Below are 26,348 nucleotides of genomic sequence, written 5' to 3'. Positions count from 1 at the left end.
GCAGGACACAGGGAGCCAGCACTGGAGACAAGAGAACCGGCGCCGCAAGGATCAGGTCCGGCGCAGGAAAGCCGAGCGGCGGGACCGGCCGCCGAAAGAGGTGGGCACTGGCATGGGAAGAGTAGGTGCCGGGATCGGCGCCGAAAGAACAGGAACTGGGCTCAGAGCCGAGAGATTCGGCGCCGGATGCGGACGCCGACAAGACACTCACCACAGAGACCGACACCGAAAAAACAGTCACGGACACCGCATGATAAGGGGCTCATACAGAGAACTTCAAGATAGGAGTCCGAACACCGTAGTCGACGCACTCACATCAGTGGGCAGCGCAAACATCAATTACAGCCCAGATCAAGCCATAAAAAGCGCAGCACTCGACCGGCCGAGGTCGCACATCTCACACGCTGGCTCCACATCAAGTAGTCTACACTCCCATACGCGGAAGAGGTCCAGGCATCATACGAAAAGCCCTTCCTCCTCTGGACATGGCCAAAAAACATAAACGACATCACTCATCGACCGTTCCGGATACCAGTCGCTTTCCACGTCCCCCAGTCGGGCACTAGACTCCGATCAATCAGGACTCCGATTAATTCCTATCTCCTCCTTCCAATTCGTCAAGGTCCCTTTCAAGAACCTCAGCTGGGAACCCGCCAGGACGCGCTAAATCTATACCTGAGGAACCAAGGCCCATGCGGTCACCACTCAACTCAGGGCACTTCCCAGGAACGCCCGTCAATGCCACCACAAACGCAGAAAGCATTTTGGGACCTCTCGCAATCACTGGCGGGATTCTTCGAGACGTTGCAGTCTTTTATTTTGCCGCCAGAGGGTAAATCAGACCCCTCAACAGCCAATGGAACAACTGCAATTGTTCCCGGGAGAACCAGCACCAACTCCTACACGACCGCGGCCATCCTCACCAGCACCATCCCACTGTTCAAGGAGTGAATCGCTAGAGTCACGATCTTCCCATTCCTCATCCACAGGATACCCTTCAGATCCGCCGGAACAACCTACAGAACCTTACTCTCCCCCGGAGGACCTTTCTTACCCGTAATTTGTGGAAAAGATGGGAGCCATTTTGAAGTTAGAAGTGCAGAGGTTGCCGGAGCCCAGGGCAGAAACCTTAGGCCTCCTAAAAATTTTTGATACACCAGGGGAACCGACATCGCTTCCTCCGCACAATGTGTTTCATGGGGTTCTGCAAAAATCATGGGAAACACCTTTTGCAGTATCAGCAGTCTCTAGGAAAACTGACAAAGTTCAAACTTCAGAAACCTTCTACATATTCCATTCCACAGCTACCGCATAAGTCCATTGTGGTGGAGTCGGTGTTACAGAAGTCAAAGAGGTCTAAAACACTCACCTCTAACCCACCGGGCAAGGACAATAAATGCTTGGATGATTTCACTAAGCGAGTCTACCAGAATGCGATGCTGACCGCTCGTACTCACCATCATCAATTCTACATGGTACAATACACGTAGGAGTGTATTCAAGCAACCAAGGGCATGTTTACTTCGACGGGGGACAACATTCCGATGCCCATTTTAGATATGGAAGAATGTTCACGCCATCTTCTGCGAGCGGTATATGAGGGATTTGAAAACTCCTCTAGGGCATCAGCCACAGCTATAGTAGCATGCAGACTAGCATGGTTGAAAGTCACCGCCATTCGTGATGACTTGCATGAAAATTGGATAATCTCTCTTGTCTAGGGGATAATCTATTCGGCGACCGATTTCATGATACCGACAGTAAGCTGAAGGATCAAGCTCTGGCAGTGCAGTCCTTAACCACGCCGACATCCGCCACAACAATACTATCAGATGAATCGCAGACAGCCTTTCGCTAGACGTCCGTATAGAAATTATCAGCCCTTTCGACTGCCATCTTACCCGGCATTCCAAAGACAGCAGCCCCAGCATCTTCCACAACATCAGCAGAGGAGGGGGAAACCACGGTCACAGAGACCATAGAAAACAGCGACTACAGGGAAAACCGCACAGTCTTTTTAAGGATCAGGCCACCACCACCGTTAAGGGCAGCACCTCCGGGGAGAATCACAGCTCGCTTCTCGGCCTGGAGGTCCATAACCTCGGATCAGTGGGTGTTGGAAATAGTGAAGAATGGTTATCAAATTCAATTTGTCCACCAGCCCCAGATTCCCCATCTCATGTCGTGGAATTCCAAAACCCTGCACCCCCAGCTTGTCCAGGAGATAGCTCTACTTCGCCATCAAGGGGCTATCCAGCCCGTACCTCAGAAGGAACGCAGCAAGGGCTTATATTCCCCCTATTTCCTAATTCCAAAGAAATCCGGGGGGAATCGGCCGATCCTGGATATGAGAGACTTGAAAAAAATGGACAGTTCGGGAAAGGTTCAAGATGGTCTCGTTGAAGTCCATCCTCCCACTACTACAGCCCAGGGACTGGATGTGTTCAATAGATCTGAAAGGTGCTTATACCCTCATTCCAATCCACCGATCCTCTTGGCCAGTGGTTCTCAACCTTTCTAATGCCGTGACTCCCGAAATACAGTTCCTCATGTTGCGGTGACCCCTTGCCCCGCCCTCGCAGGGCGAGGGCGGGTGAGGGTGGGGCTTTGGTCATATGGGGGCGGGGTTATGGATTGGGTTGGATTTTAGTGCATACTTATTTATTATGACATTTATAAACAGAACCACCATTCCTCATAAAACAATAAAATTAAGAAACATAAAGCATCAGTTATAATAGTAAAACCATACTAATAAAAGAATATTTTAAAATTACTGATAAATAGAATTTCTATTAATTAAAATCATATACATTTTATAATTTCCCACACACCAATAATATTTCAAAACAGCACATATATCAAATAACACACAATAATTAAAACTAATAAGGATTTTAAAAAGCCCCTGCTGTCCATACATGGGAGCTCTTGATTTCCAGTCACCCTGATATTGTCGAGGATTAGGAGGTTATCCTCTCTCTCTCTCTCTCTCTCTCTCTCACACATACACTCACATGTCCATTCTCTCTCACACATACACTGTCACATACTTACACATTCATGCTCTTATACCCACCATAACCTCTCACTCTCACAGACACTGATACACTCTCAGGGTGTAAGACACTCTCTCCCCCCCCCCCCCCCCCCACTCACACACACACACACTCTTACTCTCCCCTGGATTTTCTCATACACACTCATGCTCTCACTCTTACTGGCTCCCTCACAACCTCAGAGCCTCTCAGATAAAACTCTATGCAGCAGAAATAATGCTGAATGTTGAGAATTGTGTTATGCAGACTAATCTGGAAAATGCACTAATTTCTACATGAGTCATAATGAATCAGTCCTCAGCTGTAGGCATCAATTGATTATCCTGGCTCCATTTATGTTTGCCAAATACAGTTCATGTGTAACAGCAATCCTAATTCTCCACCAGATCAAGCTGATTTCACAACCCACTTCATACTTTGTCACCTTCAGCTGAGTCAAACAATTAATCTAATTACTGCCACTGCTGCCACGTGGCTATTGGGGAGACACTGATTGCTGCTATTGGCACTGAAGCCCATTCTGCTGCCTCCTCTGTGCAGGCCCCGTGGGTTTCCACTTCCTCCATGTTGATCTCGTACATTGTGAGATCCGCCATAGAGAAAGTGCTACTCTTGCACATTCCCAAAGATTACATGTGCCAATCAGTAAAAAGTATTTTTTTTTACATCTGCTTCCCTTTCTAATTTTTTGCCATTTCCTTTTATATTGCCTTTTTTTCTATTTCTTTTCTCTCCACCTGTCTTCTTCCCTCAAACACACAGTCAGGTTCTCATTCTCACATGCATTTCTCTCTCACACACACACATACACAGGCTCTCACTGGCACAGGCTGAGTCTCACACACAGGCTCTCTCACACCCCCACATGCTGCCTTGCTCAAGCACAGGCTCTCACTCTTACATGCTGTCTCTTTCACACACACAGAGGCTCTCACATGCTGTCTCTGCAATCACACACAGTCTCTCAACTCATCTCATACTCGCACACACCTCTCTCTTACCTCTGGGCCTCTTCTTTACGGGTTGCCACAGGATGGGCTCTGCAGTGGCCCTAGTCTTCCCGGCCCCGCTGCTCCTCTTCTGCACGCGGCTGAAGCGCCTCTTCTACCCACGCGGCTGACGCGCCTCCTCCTTCCTCCCCATGCGGCTCCAGCAACATTTGTCTTCCGGGGCAGGGCAGGCAGGAAGGCAGTAGGAGGAGCACCTGCAGTGGCTGATACACCTCCTTCCTGCCTGCGTGGCTCCAGCAACATACGTCACTGCGGCGCGCTACCTTTTTGGGCCATGTCTCTTCTCTTTTGGGGTTGGAGGAGGCAGGTCGCCAGCTTCGCCCCGCCTCCCCGCAGCAGCCGTGGCGCCACGGACCGGCAAAAAAACCCCAACGGCCCGGTACTGGTCCGCGGACCGGTGGTTGGGGACCTGCTTTAGGCGCAGGGCCGGTGCAAGGGTATTAGGCGCCCTAGGTGAAACGTCAGCTATGCCGCCCCCCCCCCCCCCCCCCGCCTCCACACACAATTAACTTACATTGTGCATTAATGAAAATAACGAAGTCTGTATTTATAACAGAACACTTATTTGACATTTTTATGCCATGTAAACCATTGAGATGATTTGTCTTATCGACGGTATAGAAACTCTTTTATAAATAAATAAATAAAAATATATAAAATAAACATAAACCAAAGCTATACTTGTTGCTCAAACAAAAAAAGCAGACACATCACATAATATTAAATAATTAAAATGGCAGTCAATCAAGAAAAATGAACTTAAAAAGCCATCTTTACTTACCCCCTCCAGCAGCTCTCTTACTCTTCTTCCATGCAGGCTGTAGTACATACCAGAAGCAGCAGTAGTGGCTAAGCTCTATACCAGGGGTCAGGAACCTTTTTGGCTGAGAGAGCCATAAACGCCACATATTTTAAAATGTAATTCCATGAGAGCCATACAATATGTTTAAAACTAAATACAAGTAAATGTGTGCATTTTATGTAAGATCACACTTTTAAAGTACAATAAGTCTCTGAAAATATTACACCAGGCCTTAAGACACCAATACATCTCCTATTAGGAAAACGGACCAAGTCAGGCTGCTATAGAGTCCTACACAGAAACAACACACCAGCAGAAAACCTCACCTGAATCACGTGCTGTCCCTCACCTAACATAGAATAAAGAGACCAAAACGCATAACAAGAAGCATGCAGAAAAAAACTGAATTGGAAACTGCAACAAGCCAGAGTCTCTGTATGCAGTGTAACAAAGGAAAAAAGAAACATCACCCATCCTTATAAAACAAATCAAGAAATATAAAATCATCAGCAGTAAAACTGTACTAACAAAAAGAACATATTTCGAAACAGCTGATGAGTGGAATATCCAATAATTAAAAACTCATATAAAACATTTCCAGATACCAACAAAATATTTAAAATAGCAGACACAAAGACCCAGTAATGAAAAATAATAAGGATACAAAAATTTTTTTGCTCTGCATACCTGGGAACATTTGATATCCAGGTGTCCTGAGATTGTTCTGAATTAGCAGGAGGTGGGGTGGTTTGCTTGGAACTTTCTCCCCTCTCAGTCACATACCAGCGCTCTCTCTCACACTGGCTCTCAATGACACACCTATACACACATGCTCTCAGTACTCACATATACACATGTTTTTTCTCTCTCATATAGGCTCTTAATTACACATTTACACACATGCTGTCTATCTTTTCACGCTTACACACACACACAGGCTTTCAATCACATAAATACATGCTGTCTTTTTCTCTCACACACAGACTCTCATTCACATGCTTACAAACATGTCCTCTCTTTCTCTCATTTACACACAGGCTCTCAATCACATACTCACATGCTCCGTCACCTAAATCAGCTCTCAATCACACACAGACACACATGATCTCTCTCTCTCATTTAAACACATGCTCTCAATCACATACTCACATGCTCCATCACCTAAACCAGCTGTCAATCAGACACAGACACACATGATCTCTCTCTTACTTATACACACAGGCTCTTAATCATACATACACATGATTTCTCTCACACACAAAGGATCTCAATCATACACACATACTCTTTCACACAAACTTACACATACAGGTTCCCAATGGTAAACTTACATTCATGCTCTCTCTCTCACAGGCAGGCTCTCAATCACAGACATACTCTCTTTCACATACACAGGCTCTCAATCATTCACATACATGCAATCTCTCACTCACACACACAGGATCTCAAACACACATGCTTGCTCGTTCATTCACTATCTCTCTCCCCCACCCCGGGAACTAGCAGCAGCAGCAGCCTCCTCCCAACGCTAACCTCTTCATTTTCAGCCCTCGCGGAGGCGGAGTCCCATCGGCCGCGGTTGAAACTCCATTTTCCTCCGAGCCGCGCTGCAGTCTTCTTCCCGTCGGACACTAGCGTGGCCTCTTATTCCCGCGCAGGCACCCGATGCTCTCCACTTCCTCTTCCGGGCCGCGGGAAGAAGAGAGCACGCCGGTGCCGCTGACTCAGCGGCACCGGCGTGCTCTCTTCTTCCCGCGGCCCGGAAGAGGAAGTGGAGAGCATCGGGTGCCTGCGCGGGAAGACTCCCGCGCAGGCACCCGATGACTCCAGCGCTGGCACCCGGCTGACTCCAGTCGTGCCCGGCGTGCTCTCTTCTCCTCCCCCCCCCCCGCGGTCCGGAAGAGGAAGTGGAGAGCATCGGGTGCCTGCTCTCCACTTCCCCTTCCGGACCGCGGGGGGGGCGGGAAGAAGAGAGCAGGCCCGGTGCCGCTGACTCCAGCTGTCCTGCCGCGTTCCGCCCGGGCTGACAGCAAAGGACTCACATGCTTGAAAGCGCGGCTCTCTTAATTTTACCGGGGCAGTGCCGCCCCCGGGAAGCTGGCGCCCTAGGCGACCGCCTAGTTCGCCTAGTGCTTCCGCCGGCCCTGTTTAGGCGACCCCTGCGTTTTGGTCGTTCGACCCCCGCCGGGGTCGCGACCCACAGGTTGAGAACCGCTGCTCTTGGCAATACCTCTGTTTTCAATATCACAATCAACATTACCAATACAAGGTTCTCCTCTTTGGTCTATCGGCAGCGCCCAGGGTATTTACAAAATGCATGATAGTGGTGGTGGCCCACCTTCGACAACAAGGGTTGACAAGTTTTCCCTATCTGGACGACTGGTTGATAACAGCGCCAGATCAGACATTATTACGGTCTCATCTCTCCATAGCAATCGATTGCCTCCAAACACTGGGATTACTAATCAACTACCCAAAATCCACATTGCAACCCACTCAGATTCTGCAATTCATAGGAGCTCGCCTGGACACCATCCACACTCGGGCGTTCCTGACGGACGACAGGAAGCGGACAATCCGTACCCTCCTTCAGTCGCTACGGAACACGCAACGCCCGACGGCTCGAAACATTCTAGCCGCATTGGGACATATGGCTGCAGCAAATTTTACGGTGCCAAACACCAGGCTTCACATGAGACTTTTACAGTGGGGCCTCAAGCGACAGTGGAGGCAACATACGCAACCGCTACAAAAACGGGTAACGCTGACGTCCCAAATAAAGAAGGACATCGACTGGTGGCTCGGAAACCACACGTTAGACAAGGGAGCATTATTCAGTCCTCCGCCTCACAATGCGGTCCTCACCACGGATGTGTCTTGGAAAGGGTGGGGAGCACACCTAGATAGCTGGGAAACACAAGGTCTATGGACACAGGCCGAACAGACCTTGCAGATCAATCTTCTGGAACTCAGAGCGATCCGCAATGCCCTAAGGAACTTTCAGGCTCACCTACAAGGTCAGAGAGTCATGGTGTACACAGACAACCAGGTGGCAATGTTCTATATAAACAAACAAGGCAGGTCAGGTTCATGGTCCCTTTGCAGGGAGACCTTACAGATATTTCATCATGCACACAGGCACTCCATCCATATACAAGCGACATACCTGCCGGGACTGGCAAACACCAGAGCGGACAGATTAAGTCGCATTTTCCACCCACACGAGTGGTCACTCAACCCGGAGGTGACCCAGCAAATATTCGATCGTTGGGGGACCCCATTGATAGATCTGTTCGTCACAGACGCGAACACGCAACTTCTACAGTTTTGCTCGATACGCCCAAGCGCATCCAGACTTGCTCAGGATGCGTTTCTCCTACCATGGAAGTCAACCTTCCTCTATGCCTTTCCACCGATTCCACTAATTACCAGGACAATTCAAAAGTGCATAGTGGACAAAAGCCAAATGATTCTCATTGCCCCAGTGTGGCCCAGACAACCGTGGTACAGTTATCTCTTACGTCTGTCGATCGACAACCCAATTAGACTACCAGACCGGCCAGATCTGCTACTTCAGGAAGGGGTAATACTCATCCATACTCTCCACTCCTCCCTCCATCTGACTGCATGGAGATTGAGAAGGCACTACTAACGGCACAGGGAGTTTCGACCGTTGCCCAAGAAATAATCGTAGAATCAAGGAAACCATCTACTAGACGTAGTTACACTTTCAAATGGAAATGATATTCCAACTGGTGTACAGAACAGGGGATTCCGCCCACCGACTGTGCTCCAACGCAATTATTAGATTACTTACACTCACTATATCAGGCTGGTTTGGCTACCTCATCTATATGAGTTCATCTCAGTGCGATTGCTGCATACCACCGGCCAATAAATAATCACTCTATTGCTGAACATCCATTATTATCCAGGTTCATCAAGGGTTTACTGCACCTACGTCCACCGGTAACTAAACCACCGGTTCCTTGGAACCTCAATATAATTCTGGAGCAACTAATGCTACCCCCGTTTGAACCCCTGGAGTCAGCACATCTCAAGTATCTCACCTGGAAAGTGGTATTCCTAGTAGTGGTAACCTCCGCACGTAGGGTGTGAGTTGTAAGCGCTAGTGCATTACGAACCATACTTGCAATTCCATCACAATAAGGTCATTGTGCGTCCTTAACCGGCCTTCCTTCCAAAGTTAGTCTCGGCGTTTCATCTCAATCAATCAAAAGAGTTACCCATATTTTTTCCAAGACCTCACTCCAATGATAGAGAACGGTTGTTGCATACGGTGGACTGCAAACATGCACTGGCGTATTACAAAAGAAGAACGCACGCGCTGAACAGGGCATCTCAATTATTCGTTTCCTTCGATCCGAAGGCCCCGGGACTACCGGTGGCAAAAACAACAATCTCAAGCTGGATAGTACAGTGCATCCAGTTTTGTTTCAACAAAAGGAATTTGTCACTTCCCTCGCGGCCGCGAGTTCATCAAGTACGCGCGGTAGCCACATCCATGGCACATCTCAGGAATGTACAACTTATAGACATCTGCAAGGCAGCCACATGGTCCTCCCTGCATACCTTCACATCCCATTACTGCATAGACCAGCAATCAGCGGCAGATGCGAAGCTGGGACAGGCTATTCTTCAGACCTTACCTACTTAGACCGAATGACTACCACATTTGCCCATCACGCGCACACAACAATAAAGCATGATAGGAAGCTTGGGACTCCCATGACAGTTTGGCTAATTCAGCCCTGCTATCGATGGGAAAAAGCAAGTTTGATTACCGTAAACTGTGTTTCCATAGATAGCAGGATGAATTAGCCATGCTGACCTACCCACCTCCCTGGTAGTCGCATTTAGGACAACTACGCTCAAGCTTAATTACAGACTGAGGAGAATCTGTTACTTCCTGTGCGGGAACCCACGTGCAGCCGCAGAGATGACAAAAAATCTACACTCTGCTACATAAGCTCCGCCTCCCGGGCACTGATTGGCAGTTCCCATGACAGCATGGCTAATTCATCCTGCTATCTCCGGAAACACCGTTTACAGTAAGCAAACTTGCTTTTACCTACAGCTGGGCCGCGCGCACTGGTTAACCTGTGGTTGCATGTGCGTTTTGGACGCACGTCCACAACACCTTATTCAGTAAGGGGATTAGTATATCCAAAACTCATGTCCCTCCCCCGTGAAGCGAATAGCGCTCATCACATGTAAATTCATGTTGATGAGGCTATTAGTTATTACCTCTCAATGCCAAAAATGTGTGCCAGAGACATATATTTTTACTCTCAGAAATTAATGCCTGCCCTGGAGCAGGCATTAAGTTTGAGAAGCCCCTACATTTGACAGAAAAGCAGAAGATACTGCTTTTCTGTAGTTCCTCTGACTTAATTTCAGGGGGATATTAAGACTGAGGAACTGAAAAAAAGTTAAGTAAAAAAAAAAAAAAAGTGAGTATCTGGTTGTAAGTTGCTCTGGGGTGGGTTCAGGAACACGCCCACCTCAGTATTGTTGTACTGTTATGAAAAAATTTAATAAAAACGTTTAAACATAAAGTGCAAAAAAAAAAAAAAAAGAGTGCTGGCAGTCAGATTAGGAAAAGGGACACTCATAAAATTGAGTGTCCGTTTTCCTAACCCACTGACAGCCACCTCTCCTGTGCTCCTGCTGCTGAGGAGGCGCTAGGGGCACACAATTTGTCCTAGTGCCTCCTTTTTACCACAGCAACCCATTTGCATTTTGCATCAGGCACCCTGGATATGTCGATCGATGCATGTTAGGAGAGCGGGCGCTCAATCATGAGCACCATTTTCTGCATGCCAATATTGCATCAGCCTGTGTTGTTTCATCTCAGCTCAGTGTCTGGATAGTGTTACACACAGGAGCTGCCTTCCTCCCGGAGGCCTGGGCCTGGTCTGGTTATCTCTTCCTGGATCCCAGCTCTTATTCCCGGTCTCTGGTTATACCCTCTGAGCTCCACCTTCCCCATAGGATCCCGCCCATAGAGCATACTCTCCTTAAGTCATTTATTTATTTATTTAACAGCTTTTAATATACTGGTGTTCGTGCAAGCACATCACGCCGGTTTACAATAAACTTGAGAAAGGAGGAAATTACAAAAAACAGGGAGTGGGGGATGGAGCAGGAGCAAAAAAGGGGGGGGGGGAGAGAGGGAGAAAGGTAAAAGGAGGAAAGACAGCAGCTGAGAAAGGTAAAAGGAACGTAGCAGTATTTACATGAGAGGTTGATTAACGGGGTTAAACATTGTTGCTTAATTACAGCGGTTAAAGAAGGATATATAGATTATATAGAGGATATATATGGAAGCTTAATTACAACAGTTATGGTAGGTTATATTGATAACTTATTTATTTATTTATTTATAGATTTTTATATACCGATGTTCCTGTATTAAAATACAGATCACTAGTTCAGATACCACCCTCCTCGGTACCTAGCGAACTTAGGAATTACATGATTTTGGAATCTGGAAGACTAGCGTGGAAATTCGTGTGCAAGCTCTTCGGGCTAAGGTCCACACTTACCCCCTTATTAACCATTCAGGGAAACCCCCAATTTGCTCCCGGATCAGATTCAGCAATATTTCGTCAATGGGCACAGAAGGGGTTAGTTACCATCAGTCAGATTCTCACGCACTCACCAGCGGCTCTATACACTTTTCAGGAATTACAGAATAGGTACCAATTATCCAGCAGAGACTTTTATGCTTATTTGCAACTTAGACATTATGTGATTACTTGGAATTTGCATACTTTCCCTGAAAATCACCTTGCCAAGTTAACAAGCATTTTCTCAAATACACGCTTAGGTAAGATATCTTGTTCACACTATGCTAAAATGTTTAGGGACAATATACCAAATAAACTTTATTCGGAGGTTGTAGCACGATGGGCACACTATCCACAATTCGACCTCTCAGAACATGATGTTAAACAATACATACGACACATTCACAAGGTGTCTGTTAATGCAAACCATAGAGAATTACTATTTAAATTCATTTGGCAACTTTACTACGATCCTGCCACTGCTTTTAAGATGAAAATATGTCAATCAGTACTTTGTCTTAAATGTAAAATATCTGGGGGAGATTACCTCCACTGTTTTTGGTATTGTCCAGTGATATGTTCCTTCTGGTCAAAAGTTATAGCTTTATGTTCTACTCTGTATCCTCACTCTATTTCGGCAGACCCCAAGGTATGGTTGTTGGGGCAGTTTGTGGTGGACCAATCAAGATCTGGAAATTCACAAAAACTATTTCTGTGCAAGGCTGCCCTGTTAGCTAAACAGACTATACTATCCCAATGGTTATCGGAGAAAGCCCCGGAATTTCAACACTGGACAAACAAGATGTTGAAAATGGCTATTTTCGAAAGCAAGACAATTAACCCAGCTCATGGACTTCGTTGGAAAATCACAAGGGAGATATGGACCCCATATATACAAAGCCATACCACGGAGATTCAACAAATGTTTAGGACTTTCTTGGCCTAACTGCTAAGCTACAAAGAAGTGAGGTACTAACCACAGTCTAATGTAAATGATAGAGCGTACTCCTATCTCTATATCTATCTTTTTACTTGTTTCTTCCTGTTTACCACTATGTTACCATTTGCTCACTGCTGTACTGTTGTACTTTGAGGGGGTACATGTGCAGAGGCAATATCACACTGTAACAGATCATAGTATAAATAACTGAATTTAAAGACAGTCGCAATACAGTCTACATAGAGTCTAAATACAGTTTAAATAGAATCATAAACATAGCCTACAAAACAGACTAGCAACATACCAGCAGGACGGGGTGGGAGGGGAGGGATGGGGGGGGGGCTAAATGAAGGGGGAAGAGGGGAAGGGTAGAAAAAGAAGCTGGCTCAGAGAAGGTTCAGCTTTCACATTGGGCTGGCAACACTTAATGACTCTTTTCTGTAATTCAATGCCTCTCTAAAATAGTTTGTTATGCTACTGTTACTGTTTATACAATACGCACATTAAACTATGTATGCATTTCAACTTAATAAAAAAGACATAGAAAAAAAAAAAAATACAGATCACATCGGTTTACATTGAAACATAAAAATTATGCCAAGAGGCGGTACATATAACAAGGTTATAGAACTTGGAAAACATGGAAAACAGATTCGAATAATAACACTGATAAAGTTGTAAAGTCTCTGAGAAATCAAATCATAAAATAAGGCGTAATTGTCTAAGATAAATGTGATCTGCAAAAGGGATTGCGATGGTGAGAAAATCTTGATAGCTGGAGGTAAAAAATAATCAAAGTTCTGGAAAAGCTTGGCTAAAGAGCCAGGTTTTAATTTTCTTTTTGAAGGAAGCGAAGCAGATCTCAAGGCGGATGTCTGGCGGGAGCATGTTCCATTGGACGGGTCCTGCTAAAGAAATGGTACGTTTCTGATGTAAGGATATTGTTGAAGGTACATAGAGTGTGCCTTTATAAGCTCCTCTGATAGGTCTAGTTGAAGAGTGAAAACGTAGTTGGGTGCTTAAGTGGAGTGGGGATATGTTGTAAATAGATTTATGAATTGCTGTGTATTCTTTATAGAGAATCCTTTGCTTAATAGGCAGCCAGTGGAGGAGTTTTAGTATGGGGGTTATGTGGTCTCTTTTATTCGTATTGGTAAGGATTCTAGCTGCAGAGTTCTGAATCATCTGGAGGGGTTTGATGGATGAGATTGGTAGGCCAAAAAGAGCGAGTTGCAATAGTCAATTTTTGTTAGTATAATGGCTTGTAGAACCATCCGAAAATCATTGAAGTGGAGAAGTGGTTTCAATTTTCTCAGGACAAGAAGTTTATAGAAACAGTCTTTAGTGGTGGTGCTTATAAATTTTTTGAAGTTAAGCTGATTATCTATCATGACACCTAAATCACGTACATATGGTGAGTGATTAATTGTAGGAGTGGTAGAATTGAGTGGGACAGCTGGGTATATTAGATTGTTATTAACGTCATGATTGATAATTAAGATCTCTGTTTTGTTGTTGTTGAGAATGAGGCTGAGACTGGATAGAAGATGATTGATTAGTTGCAAGCAATTATTCCAGTGAATCAAGGTTTTGTGTAGGGATTCTGAGATTGGGATGAGTATTTGGATGTCATCCGCGTAAATGTAGTGTGTTAGGTTTAGATTTTTAAGAAGTCGACAGAGAGGGAGAAGGTAAATGTTGAAAAGGGTTGGAGAGAGGGAGGAACCTTGAGGGACTCCTTGATTTGCTGGGACCGGGTGTGATTCTTTGTTGTTTATCTTTACCTTGAATTGTCTATTAACCAGGAAGGACTTGAACCAGCTGAGTACTGTTCCCTTAATGCCTATGTCTATCAGACCTTGTAATAAAGATGAATGGTTGACAGTGTCAAAGGCCGCAGAGAGATCTAAAAGAATAAGGAGGTGAGGTTGTTTTTTATCCATATTAGTTAGAATATTGTCGGTGAGAGAGATAAGTAGGGATTCAGTGCTTAACGATTTACGAAAACCGTACTGGGAAGGTGCAAGAATGTAGTTTTCTTCAAGGTACTCTGATAGTTGTCTATTGACTATCTTTTCCATAATTTTGGCGATCATTGGCAAATTGGCTATTGGGCGGAAGTTAGCTGGATCTGTGGCCGGAAGATTAGGTTTTTTAAGAAGAGGTTTAAGAATTGCTAGTTTAAGTTGGTCAGGAACTAGACCTTGGGAAAGAGAGCAATTAATGATATCGGCAATTGGCTTTGAAATGGTATTCCTTATAGCGATGAGGAGGTTGTTTGGAATTGTGTCTAAGGGATGAGAGGATGGTTTCATTTTCTTGAGAATATTTTCAATCTCAAGAGCTGATGTGGTTTCGAAAGTTTCTAGAGTCGTATTTAGTTTAGGTGGAGTATTGGGTGGAGATGGAGGAGAAGAACTAGATGAAGAGAAAGAGACAGTCAATTTATCAATTTTTTCCTTGAAGTAATCAGCTAGTTCGGAGGCTTTGTTGAGAGCTTGATCATCTGGGATGGTAGGAGGGGATGGTTTAGTGAGGGCAGAAACGTAGGAGAAGAGTGCTTTCGAATCAAAGATGAAATGATGTATTTTTTTAGAGAAAAAATCTCTCTTTGTTTTAAGAATGTTGATCCTGTAGGCATTGAGAGTGGTTTTGTATACAGCTAATGTTGTGGGGGATGGGTTTTTTCTCCATGTGTGTTCTTTATTTCTTAGTTCTTGTTTAAGCAGCTTCAGTTCATTGGTGAACCAGGGTTTCCTGTTGTCAGGCGAAGGTTGTACTACTTTGGTGATTGAAGGACAGGTTAGATCAGCGATTTTATTGGTGATGTTGAACCATGAAGATATGGCTGTAGAAGCGTTGGAGAGATCAAGTTGAGATAATTCATTAGAGAGATGGTTGCTGAGAAGGTCTGTGGAACAGGGTTTCCTGAATTGAATAGTGGTTTTTGGGAATGAAGTGGGAGGATGTCCTGAGAGTTTGAGTGTTGTGTTAATAATTTGATGGTCCGACCAAGGGACAGGAAAACAAGAGGGTGAATCCGGGGGCAAGATACACTGATTAATGAAAATAAGGTCCAATGTGTGGCCTGCTTTGTGGGTTGGGCTTTTTATTATTTGTGTGAAACCCATATAGCTGAGTGATGAGAGTAGGGTAACACAGTTTGTTGTTTGTGGTGAAGCGTCGACATGTATGTTGAAGTCTCCCAATAAAATGGCAGGTTTATCTGGGTTGAAATATTTGGCGGTAAGTTCAATGACCGGGGAGGGGTCAGAGTCTATAGTTCCAGGAGGAGCGTAGAAAAGGCCAATTTGTAGATGCTCGGATTTAAAAACTGCAAACTCTATGTTCGATGTGATATTTGAATATTGTAAAGTTAAACCTAGCTCTTTCTTGGATGCTAGGAAAAGACCTCCTCCCTTTCTTTTAAGTCTAGGGATGGAGAAAAAATTGTAAAGTTGAGTAGGTAGTTGGTTTAATAGAGCTATGTCTGTGGGTTTAAGCCATGTTTCTGTGATTGCACAGATATCAGGGTTTACTTCTGTAAGGTAATCATTTAAGATATGTGTTTTTTTCAAAAGCGATTGTGCGTTGAAAAGTGTTAGGGATAGAAGAGAAAGGCCCAGGAATTGTGTGATTGGTGAAATCATTATTGGAATTAGCCTTTGTTGACGGTTGTAATGTTGTGGTAAAGGTTTAGTTTGATGATTGCATAATTTCCTGATGATTGGAATGGAGTATGAACCATGGCAAAAATGGTGATGTAAGGGGATTGGGAAACCAGTTGGCATGTTGATTGTTGATGTTAACTCAGCTGTTTTGACTCTTGTTGCCTATGTAAACCTAAAATTTTTTGAGGGTGAAACGCTGAGTTCTTTTCAAGATATGAAAGGAGAAAGACGTGGCCAATGAAGCAGGTTCTGTTCTCAGAGGCTGCACAAAGGGGGGTCCGAGTGATGGATGCTGGAGGTTGAGGTTGAGAGAGGACCAAGTGAAGTAAGCTGGAGGTTGAGTGTAGTCCGAGTGATGGATGGTAGAGATTGAGTGTAGTCCGAGTGAAGGGAGCTGGAGGTTGAGTGTAGTCCGAGTGAAGGGAGCTAGGGGTTGAGTGTAGTCCGAGTGATGGATGGTAGAGATTGAGTGTAGTCCGAGTGAAGGAAGCTGGAGGTTGAGTGTAGTCCGATTGCTGGATGCTGGAGGTTTGATTATGGGTTTCTGAAAGAGGATTGTGATTCAGAGAGGGTTTCTGGTCAAAAGGAGGGCGGGTACTTTCCCTTTGTAGTCGGGAGATTCTCAGCCGAAGGAGGGGGTGATGACTGAGGTTGAGGTCAGGAGATGAATATCCTTCTTACTTTTACTTTTTTTTTTTTTTCTATTATCTACTTTTTCTTTGAGACTCAGAGGCTCACGAAGGGGCGCACAAAGGGGCAAGCCCCTTTGTCGCGCTCCTTCGGCGCAGAGTTTATTGGCTATTGATTTGGTTATATGATTCCAGGAGTGAAGGGCTGCATCTGGATTTGAGAGGTCAAGGTTTTCTACAGCTTTGTCAAATGCTGTGGTTATGCTTTCAGAAGAGCAGGGTTTATGGAAGGATATAGTTTTCCTTTGGGTTGGTGGACCAGGCATCTAGCCTGGTCCTGCACAGGTAAATAGGGGAACACTAGGGGCATTTCCTCACAGGCAGTCTTAATGCTAGATGAAAATACTTGGAACGTCTCTGTTTCTATAAGTGCTGACAGAATTGCTTCTAGCTTGCCAGTTAAGTAAAGGGCTAGGCCTGAGCATCTTTTCTTCTCTGAAATGTAAACAGTTTTGGCTTTGTGTTCATTATTTGCAGAGCCACAAATTTCCTTATGTTAAACGCATTTCCCTTGAGTTAGACTATTAATTATCCAAAATAGGGATGTATCTGAGTAACATTTTTTCTTGTCTGTCTTTTTCCTAGGTTAATGATTATTGTACTTTGTGGCAGCTATAGAAACATGCTAGTTATAAAATAATGATGGCAAAAACCCTCTAAGGGAAGAAAGAACCAACTCTAAGAACAATTGTACCACAGCAGCTATAAGATTCAATGACCATCATAGATGATGCCCACAAATTCTAATTAATTAGATACTGTAAAATATTTTATTGAAGTGAGTGAACTTGTGGGCATCATCTATGGTGGTCATTAAATCTCTTTAGTATTATAGCTGCTTTTTTATGTGGTAGAATATATCTTAGCATTTATAAAATGATCCTTGATATGAAATGTTGTACACTGTTGAATGCTCAGCTTGATGTAAGTATGTGACCCTTTGTAGAATTTCTAAGTTTGAGTTTGCTTTTATCTACAGGTATTTTTTTGGGTGTGTATTTGGGCGGGGGGGGGAGGGGAGATTTTTGCTGTTTCCTATTGGGTTTCATTTCCTTTTTTCTTCAGTTTCTGCTTGTTATGTACAAATTGAAAGAAAAAGGTAATTAGAAAGATTTATTGCAAAATGAATGGCCTAGGCTGAGCCAGCTCTAGCTTCAATATTTCTGGCTGTCCATGTTAACAGCCTTGGGCCCCAATCCTTTGAGAAAGGAAGATAACCTCTGTTCCCTGTACGTACCCGGATCAGTCCAGAATGCTGAGATTATGCTTCCCTTCCAGCAGATGGAGTCAGAGAATCAAACTGAAAAGCACCCTTCATGACTGGTGTGCCACCTGCGATCCCTTCAGTATTTCTCTGACTCCAGCAGATGACAGACATAACCTGTGGTCCTGATCCTGTATAAAAAAAAAAAAGAGAGAAGGATTTCTCTTCAGGGTTTTAAGTGTGAGGGATGTTTGAGCCCCTCGTTGCCTTTGGCTAGTTCAACAAAAAAAAAATAGAACAGTAGCAAGATTTTAATCTTGGAGAATTCCCTACTAGCCCTCAGCCATCAAGGGAGAGAAGACAGAATCACTTGAGACAAGCATTGTGGGGAAGAAATAAAGAAAATGATTAAAAAAAAAAATTTACATGGCTATCCAACTGATTTGGTAGCATCAGAGTGAATATGGACTAAAGAAGATTTCCCCCAAGTTTGCCTTGCCTGTATACTGACCAAAGAGCATAAGTCCTGGGAAATGGCAGAGCAGATGCCAGGGGCATGCAGCCTTTTACCTCAGATGGCATCAGCTAAGCTACTACTGAGCACTTTGTGAAGATGTAATGCCTGAATTGCTCGCTATTATATAATTTGCCAAGTCTGTGAACTTGAAAGATTCTTTGTTTTTTAAGCACAAAAAGAGTGCAGCTAGGTCAGTAGCCTGAGAACATTGCAATTAATTGAGAAATGTGGTTTTAAGTGGACTTTGTTTCTCCCAGGCCCCAAGCCAGCAGACTCTGTTGTGTTTTGGCATGAATATATTAGTTGTATTCTAAGAGGACAGGGAGAATAGAAGCTGCATTTTTTGTGTGAGAAAATGTCTCTTAGTTCAGCTAAAGAGTTGCAGCAATAAAAGCCATGTAGGTTGAAGTGTCACATGTTTTCCAAGCAAAAGTGTCCATTATTTGTCTGCAGGAAAAAAGCTTGAGAAGTATGGGCTGAGGGAATAGTTCCCAGGAACCATGATTGTTAGGCGGTATGATAAAGAAGTTATAAGGAGTTATAAGAAAGTTATAAGTTATAAGAAAGAAATGCAATACAATGTTTGCTCTCTCTCTCAATATATTTATATATATCTATATATATATAAATATATATATATATTATTTCCCACTCTCTAGATTGTAGTCAATCTCACGGAGGACCTGCTATCTCGAGCCTCAATGACTATAGTAAACGGCCGCCCAACTCTAACTATCAACATCTCCACAGCTCGTGAGCAGTGGCTGGAAGGGATGCTCAGACATGAGATAGGTATAGTACTGACAAAGCATAAGTGCATTTGGAGGAACTTGTCTTTACATGAATAAGCTAGTGCAAGAAATATTTTGAAAACTGGTAGGTGCCAGACACTGAGCAATACTGAATATCAAATGAACCTAGAAGTGTAAGAATAATGTCAATATCCACAATAGAAATCTCACTTCATGGCACAATATAGATGTGTGATAAAGAGATCTTATATAATAAAACAATTTAATTTTTAAAATTTTTAAATGACCATCATATTTTTAGCACTGGGATAATTAAGGAATCCCCTTATTTGCTCAAAAGTGTATATAAAGCAGTGTTCCATGTGCTGGTACCTGTGCTAAAAAAATGATGGTCATTCAAAAATGTAAAAAATTAAATTGTTTTATATTTGATCTCTTTATCACACATCTACATTTATTTAAGTGTTTTTATATACCGATAACCGTTTGCACATCGTATTGGTTTACATAGAACGTTTTATATATCTTACTAGATAAACGAAGCTTGACCAACGTGCCGCAAATGCGCAGTAGAGACCAGCTCTACCGCGCATGTGCGGGCGAGCACGTCGGTCTGAGCCAGCGTCAGAAAGAAAAAAAATGGCGGCGTCCAGTGGCAGCAGCGGGCGGCGACGGCGGTAGCGGGCGGCGGCGGTAGCGAACGGCGGTAGCGGCCAGTAGCGAGGGAGGGAGAAGAGAGAGAGAGGGAGGGACGGACTGAGTGGGAGGGAGGGACGGAGAGAGAGAGTGAGAGGGAGGGACTGAGTGAGAGGGAGGGACTGAGTGAGAGGGACTGAGTGAGAGGGAGGGAGTGGGACTGAGTGAGAGGGAGGGAGTGGGACTGAGAGAGAGGGAGGGAGTGGGACTGAGGGAGAGTGAGTGGGACTGAGTGAGTGAGAGGGAGGAGAGAGGGGGGAGGGAGTGACTGAGTGGGAGGGAGGGACTGAGTGGGAGGGAGGGATTGAGTGAGAGGGAGTGAGTGGGACTGAGGGAGGGAGTGGGACTGAGGGAGAGAGAGGGACTGAGGGAGAGAGAGGGAGGGAGAGAGAGGGAGAGGACGGAGGGAGTGGGACTGAGTGAGAGTGAGTGGGACTGAGTGAGTGAGAGGGAGGGAGAGAGGGGGGGAGGGAGTGAGTGAGAGGAGAGGGAGGGTGGGGAGGAGTGGGTGAGGGAGGGAGGGAGGTAGGGGGTGGTGAAGAGTGAGGGGAGAGAGAATGAGGGGGAGGTGAGAGACAGAGGGATGTAGCCCGTTTTAACGGGCTTAACGGCTTGTATATATATATATAGTGTGTGAAGGAATACAAATTTGGTAACAAGGCATGTTCAGGGAGAGTAGCTGGCTGGGTGGGGGTAATGGTAGGTATTAGGGATATGCTAGCTTGAAAAGACAAGTTTTTAGTTTTTTCTTAAATTTGTGTGTGCAGGGTTCAATGCGTAGGTCAGGAGGCAGAGAGTTCCAGTTGATGGGTCCTGCTATTGAGAGTGCTCTGTCCCTAGTGGAGGATCATTGTGTAGTTTTGGGAGAGGGGATGTGAAGGATTCCTTTATAGGCAGAACTGGTTGGCTTATTGGAGGTATTGAAGTGGAATGAGTTGTTTAGCCAGGTGATGTTCTGGTTCTGTAAGGTTTTGTGTATAAGGGAGAGGGTTTTGTAAAGAATTCTAGATGAGATCAGGAGCCAGTGTAGGTCTCTTAAGATGGGCGTGATGTGCTCTTTTCTACGGGTATTGGTTAGTATTCTGGCAGTGGCATTCTGTAATAACTGAAGGGGTTTGATGGTAGAGGTAGGGAGGCCTAGTAAGAGAGAGTTACAGTAGTCTGTCTTGGCAAAGATTAAGGTTTGTAGGACGGTGCGGAAGTCATAAGCATGTAGGAGAGGCCTAATTTTCTTTAGCACATGGAGTTTAAAGTAGCATTCCTTCAAGGTGGATTTTGAATGCTTTAAGGTTCAGTTGGTTGTCAAAGTTAACACCCAGATTGTGTACTTGTTGAGTGAGGGGGGTTGGGAGTGGTGAAGTGTTGGTAAATGTGGGGTAAAGTGTGGCGGACTGTGCGAAATAATAAGGAGTTCAGTTTTGTTGGTGTTGAGTGCCAGATTGAGGTTAGAGAGGAGGTGGTTGAGCGAGTTGATGCAGTTGTTCCAGATTATTAAGGAATTGTCTAGTGAATCGGTGATGGGGATAATGATTTGGACATCGTCTGCGTATATGAAGTGAACGATGCCTAACTTGGTTAAGAGGTGGCAGAGGGGTAGCAGGTAGATGTTGAAGAGGATGGAAGAGAGGGCAGAGCCTTGGGGTCAGATTCGCTGTTTAGTTTGACCTTGAAATGTCTATTTTCGAGGTATGATTTGAACCAATGATGGGCAGTTCCAGATATGCCTATGTTAGAGAGGTTGTTAAGAAGGATCTTGTGACTGACGGTGTCCAAGGCAGAGGAGATGTCAAGCATGGCTAGGAGGAAGGCTTTACCATTAGCCATGCCTTTGAGAATGGTGTCTGTGAGGGGGACAGTAGGAGTGTCTCTGTACTGAAAAATTTATGGAAACCAAATTGGGACAGGGATAGGATGTTGTGTGTGTCTAGATGGAGGTTGACTAATTTTTCAGTGATCTTGGCTAGCAGAGGTAAGTTTGAGATTGGGCAATAGTTGGTTAGGTCTGAAGGGTCAAGGTTAGGTTTTTTTTTAAGATGGGTTTCACGATTGCTTGCTTGAGGGAGGAGGGGACTTCACCTTGTGTGATGGAACAATTGATAATCTCTGCAAGGGTTGAGGCTATAGTTTTGGGGATGGTTTGTATCATTTTGGTGGGGATGTTGTCTAGGGGGTGTGTGGAGGGTTTGATCTTACATTGTGCCATGAAGTAAGACACTGAGCGATGACATCAGTGTTCATGATGCCCCATGCTGAAGTCTGCTCACTTACGGGCCGATACAGTAAAAATCGTGGGAGAGCGGGCGAGCGCACAGGACACTCTCCTGTGCGCGCGATACAGGCAAAAAGAGGCGCTAGGGACACTAGCGCGTCCCTAGCGCCTCTTTTTGGACAGGAGCGGCGGCTGTCAGCGAGTTTGACAGCTGACGCTCAATTTTGCCGCGTCGGTTCTCAAGCCCGCTGACAGCCACAGGTTCGGAAACCAGACGCTGGCAAAATTGAGCGTCCGGTTTTCAACCCGCGAGCCCATTTTAATTTTTTATTTTTTTTTTTTTAACTTTTGGGGCCTCCGACTTAATATCACCATGATATTAAGTCGGAGGGTGCACAGAAAAGCAGTAAAAACTGCTTTTCTGTGCACTTCCCCGGCGCCGGCAGAAGTTAATGCCTACCTTTGGGTAGGCGCTAATTTCTTAAAGTAAAATGTGCAGCTTGGCTGCACATTTTACTTACTGTATCCCGTGGGAATACCTAATAGGGCCATCAACTTGCATTTGCATGTTGCGGGCGCTGTTAGGTTTGGGGGGGTTGGACGCGCGTTTTCAACGCGCTATTACCCCTTACTGAATAAGGGGTAAAGCAAGCATGTCGCAAACGTGCATCCAATCGCGGGTTAACAGTGCAAGCGCACTGTACTGTATCAGCCTGCTACTGACCACCATTTCTGTGCTGTATTAAATTACCATTTACTTTGAAAATAATTGCTCTTTTGAGCCATTTAATTAGTGTTTTATATTACCACTTGTAAATGTGATTTCCCAGGTAAAGCCATATTTATATGCCTCAATGTCTCTACAGTGCAATACAAAAGATTAAGGATATTCTTTCCTTTCCCCTATTTAGCCAGTTTGCTTGCTTTCACATGGTATTAGTTCTGAGTTATCCCTTGTAGTGGGGGGGGGGGGGGGGGGGCGGGGGGCGGTGGTAGTGCTTTTTTTATTTTGGTTTTGATTTTTGTTAGTTAGTGATTGATCCCTGGTATCTAAGCATCTCTCTTTCAAGCTCCACCTAACTTTGCTTTACTAGTTAGGTCATGCAAAATTCCCAGTAAAACAGTATTAAAACAGTAATTCAGATCTAGAGTCAGTCAGATGGCAATGAGGAGGAAGCTATTGTTCTTAATGGTTCCTTTTTTTCATGGACCCTGCATGCTTATGTCACCCAAACACCTTAAATTATTTTATTTGGGATAGAATCCTATGGCTTATGCAAAATAAAGCTGTTAGCATACAGTTTTAGCATACTGATATAGCATATTCTCAGTGTTGCTTCATGACTAACCATGCAAACATCATCTTGTTCCCCAAAGATGTAGAGTACAGTCATCATGAATGCTTTCAACCACTGATGGCCAGAGAAGAAGAATCCCAAGATTGTTTGCAGGCCTATCATTCAGTAATAGATAGCTCTAACACAATAACACTGTTATCAGTGCTAACTTGGATATTTCCTCTCTCTTGTAAAGTTTTTTGCCATGGTAAAGACTTCTGTTTCTTGCTTTACAGGAACACATTACTTCCGTGGTATGAACAACAACCAGCAGCCCTGGTGCAAAATCAGTGGGCGTAAAAAGCTTGGCCTAAAGCCAGTCAATCCCACCGAAGAAGGTCTAGCAAGCATTCACAGCGTTTTGTTTCGCAAAGACCCCTTCCTGTGGAGGGCTGCCCTTCTCTATTACACAGTCTATCAAGCTAGCTGCATGTCCTTCTCTGAACTCTTCCAAGATCTAGGAAGGTTTGTCAAGGACCCCAACACCCGATGGGATTATTGTGTACGAGCCAAGAGGGGGTGGACTGACACATCCATACCAGGTATGTACCTATCACAGGTACATCCTGTATCCCATTGATCTCAGGCCTGTTCTTCCTAAGCACACATGTATTTCAAGGTGGTAAGGATGTTGGGGGAAAATAATAAATAGATTATTGGCTCCTTGTATGAACAGGGATTTCTCACAGAAAGATTGAGTGGTTATGTGCATGGTGGCAATAAAACTGAGGACTGATGTAGCAGTGACTTGCAGGAATCCAAAAACTTGTTATGCAGTTTTGTTTTTGAAAGGTGGAGTATTGTTTCCATTCTCTCAGTTACGCTCACTCTGGAGGTTTTTAACTTTTAGCATCCTTTCAAGTATATATATAATTCTGCCACCAAAACTTGGTTAGTTGAACTGCTGCTTAATGCATTTCTGTTTAGGAAAAATTACTCTTTAAAATATTTCTTCCTGTTCATACCCCAGATAAGTCCAGACTCCTGGGTTTTGCCTCCCTGCCAGCAGATGGAGACAGAAAAGATTCACAGATATTGTTAATAACTTAGTGTCGGCTAAGATGAGGGTGTGTTAAGAAAGGTAGAGCATCTACAGGCACGAAAGTCATCCTGAAGTAGCAGTAGAGGAATTTATTCAAGCATAATTATCAGGCAGATATGCATGTTGAAGCAGTTAAAGAAAACTGTTTAAACTGTTGAGTATAGCAAGTTTGCTTACCGTAAACGGTGTTTCCGTAGATAGCAGGATGAATTAGCCATGCTGTTGATGGGACTGTCTATCAGGGCCCAGGAGGCGGAGCTTTACCAAAGCTGAATGTAGAGCTTTGCTCTGCGGCTGCACGTGTTCCCGCTCAGGAGGACAGATTCTCCTCAGTCAGTAATTAAGCTATAGCTATACATGTAGTATATATATACGTGTCCAGGGAGGAGGGTGGGTTCACATGGCTAATTCATCCTATCTACGGAAACACCGTTTACGGTAAGCAAACTTGCTTTTCCCATAGATAGCAGGGCTGAATTAGCCATGCTGTTGATGTGAGTCCCAAGCTCCTGGTCATGCCAGAGTTGACTGTTTGTTATTCATATGGAGTATGGCATGACCTCAAAGTGGGCAGTCAATTATCGTTTATAGATTCGTAAAAGTTTGCAAGACTGCTTGACCTATCTTGACCTATCTTGATGGTCGAGACAGTGATGGGATGTGAAGGTGTGTAGGGATGACCATGTGGCCACTTTGCAAATTTCCAGAAGCGGAATATGTCTCAAGTGCGCTATGGAAGTCGAAATTGCTCGTTCTTGATGGACGTTCGGATGTGCAGATAATACAATGTCCTTCTTTTGATGACAGTAAAGAATACATTGTGCAATCCAGCTGGATGTAGTATGTTTTGATATTGGTAGTCCTGGCGCATTAGGGTTAAATGAGAGAGAGTTTGGATGGTCTGGAGTCAGATTGCATTTTATTTTTATAATACGCTAGTGCTCTTTTGCAGTCTAGCGTGTGAAGCAGTTTTTCTCTCTTGTTCTGGTGAGGTTTAGGAAAGAATGTTGGAAGTTCAATTGCCTGGTTTAAATGAAAGGCGGAAACCACCTTTGGAAGAAATGAAGGATGAGTTCTGAGTACAACCTTGTACTTGTAAAACTGCAAATATGGTGGATAGTGAACCAAGGCCTGTAGTTCGCTGACCCTACGGGCTGAAGTGGCTGTGACCAGAAATACTACCTTCCAAGTAAGGTATTTTGGGTGCGCTGACTCTAGTGGTTCAAATGGGAACATCATTAACTGTTCTAAAACAATATTCAGATCCTAGGCTACCGGTGGTTTGGTTATAGGAGGCCGTAAATGAGCGAGGCCTTTGACAATAGTTACCAGTGGATGTGAGGCTTTCGATTTATCCTGATGTGGTCTGTGGAAAGCTGCTATGGCACTTAAGTGAACCTGCACCGATGCAGTTGCGACACCTGAGCTGTATAGTGTATGCAGGTAATCCAGGAGAGATTCTGGAGAGCAGTCGGTGGGGTTAAGATGGTGTGATTCACATCACGTGTAGTAACATTTCCATTTTGTTCGGTAGTTTTTCCTTGATAATGGTTTCCTGGCCGCCAATATGACGTCCTGTATGTGAGTCGAGATTCCTTGTTCATCCAATAACACCCTTTCAATCTCCACGCAGTGAGATGTAAGGAGGTGTACATTGGATGTAGTAACGAGCCGTCCTCTTGAGAGAGGAGATCGTTGCTTTCTCCTAGTGCAATCGGGGTCATGACCGATGAGAGTGAACAGATGCGTGTACCAGGATTGGCGTAGCCACGCTGGCGCAATGAGTATGAGATTTGCTGAATCCTGTATGCACTTCTGAATTGTGCG

The 26,348-nt window shown here is 44.6% G+C and overlaps 1 protein-coding gene across 1 annotated transcript in view; it reads left to right on the top strand.

The window, feature by feature from the left end:
- KIAA0895 (KIAA0895 ortholog) overlaps positions 1–26,348 on the top strand; it is a 155,479-nt gene that overhangs the window by 108,029 nt on the left and 21,102 nt on the right. The window contains exons 4-5 of the mRNA XM_029589490.1: positions 19,145–19,277; positions 23,716–24,021. Coding sequence (XP_029445350.1) covers positions 19,145–19,277; positions 23,716–24,021 — 439 coding nt within the window. The remainder of the gene's footprint in view (positions 1–19,144; positions 19,278–23,715; positions 24,022–26,348) is intronic.

This window comes from Rhinatrema bivittatum, chromosome 2 (genome assembly GCF_901001135.1).
Source record: "Rhinatrema bivittatum chromosome 2, aRhiBiv1.1, whole genome shotgun sequence".
NCBI lineage: Eukaryota > Metazoa > Chordata > Amphibia > Gymnophiona > Rhinatrematidae > Rhinatrema > Rhinatrema bivittatum.
The sequence above is the reverse complement of the archived record's forward strand: the minus strand, read 5'-3'. Positions and strand labels throughout refer to the sequence as shown.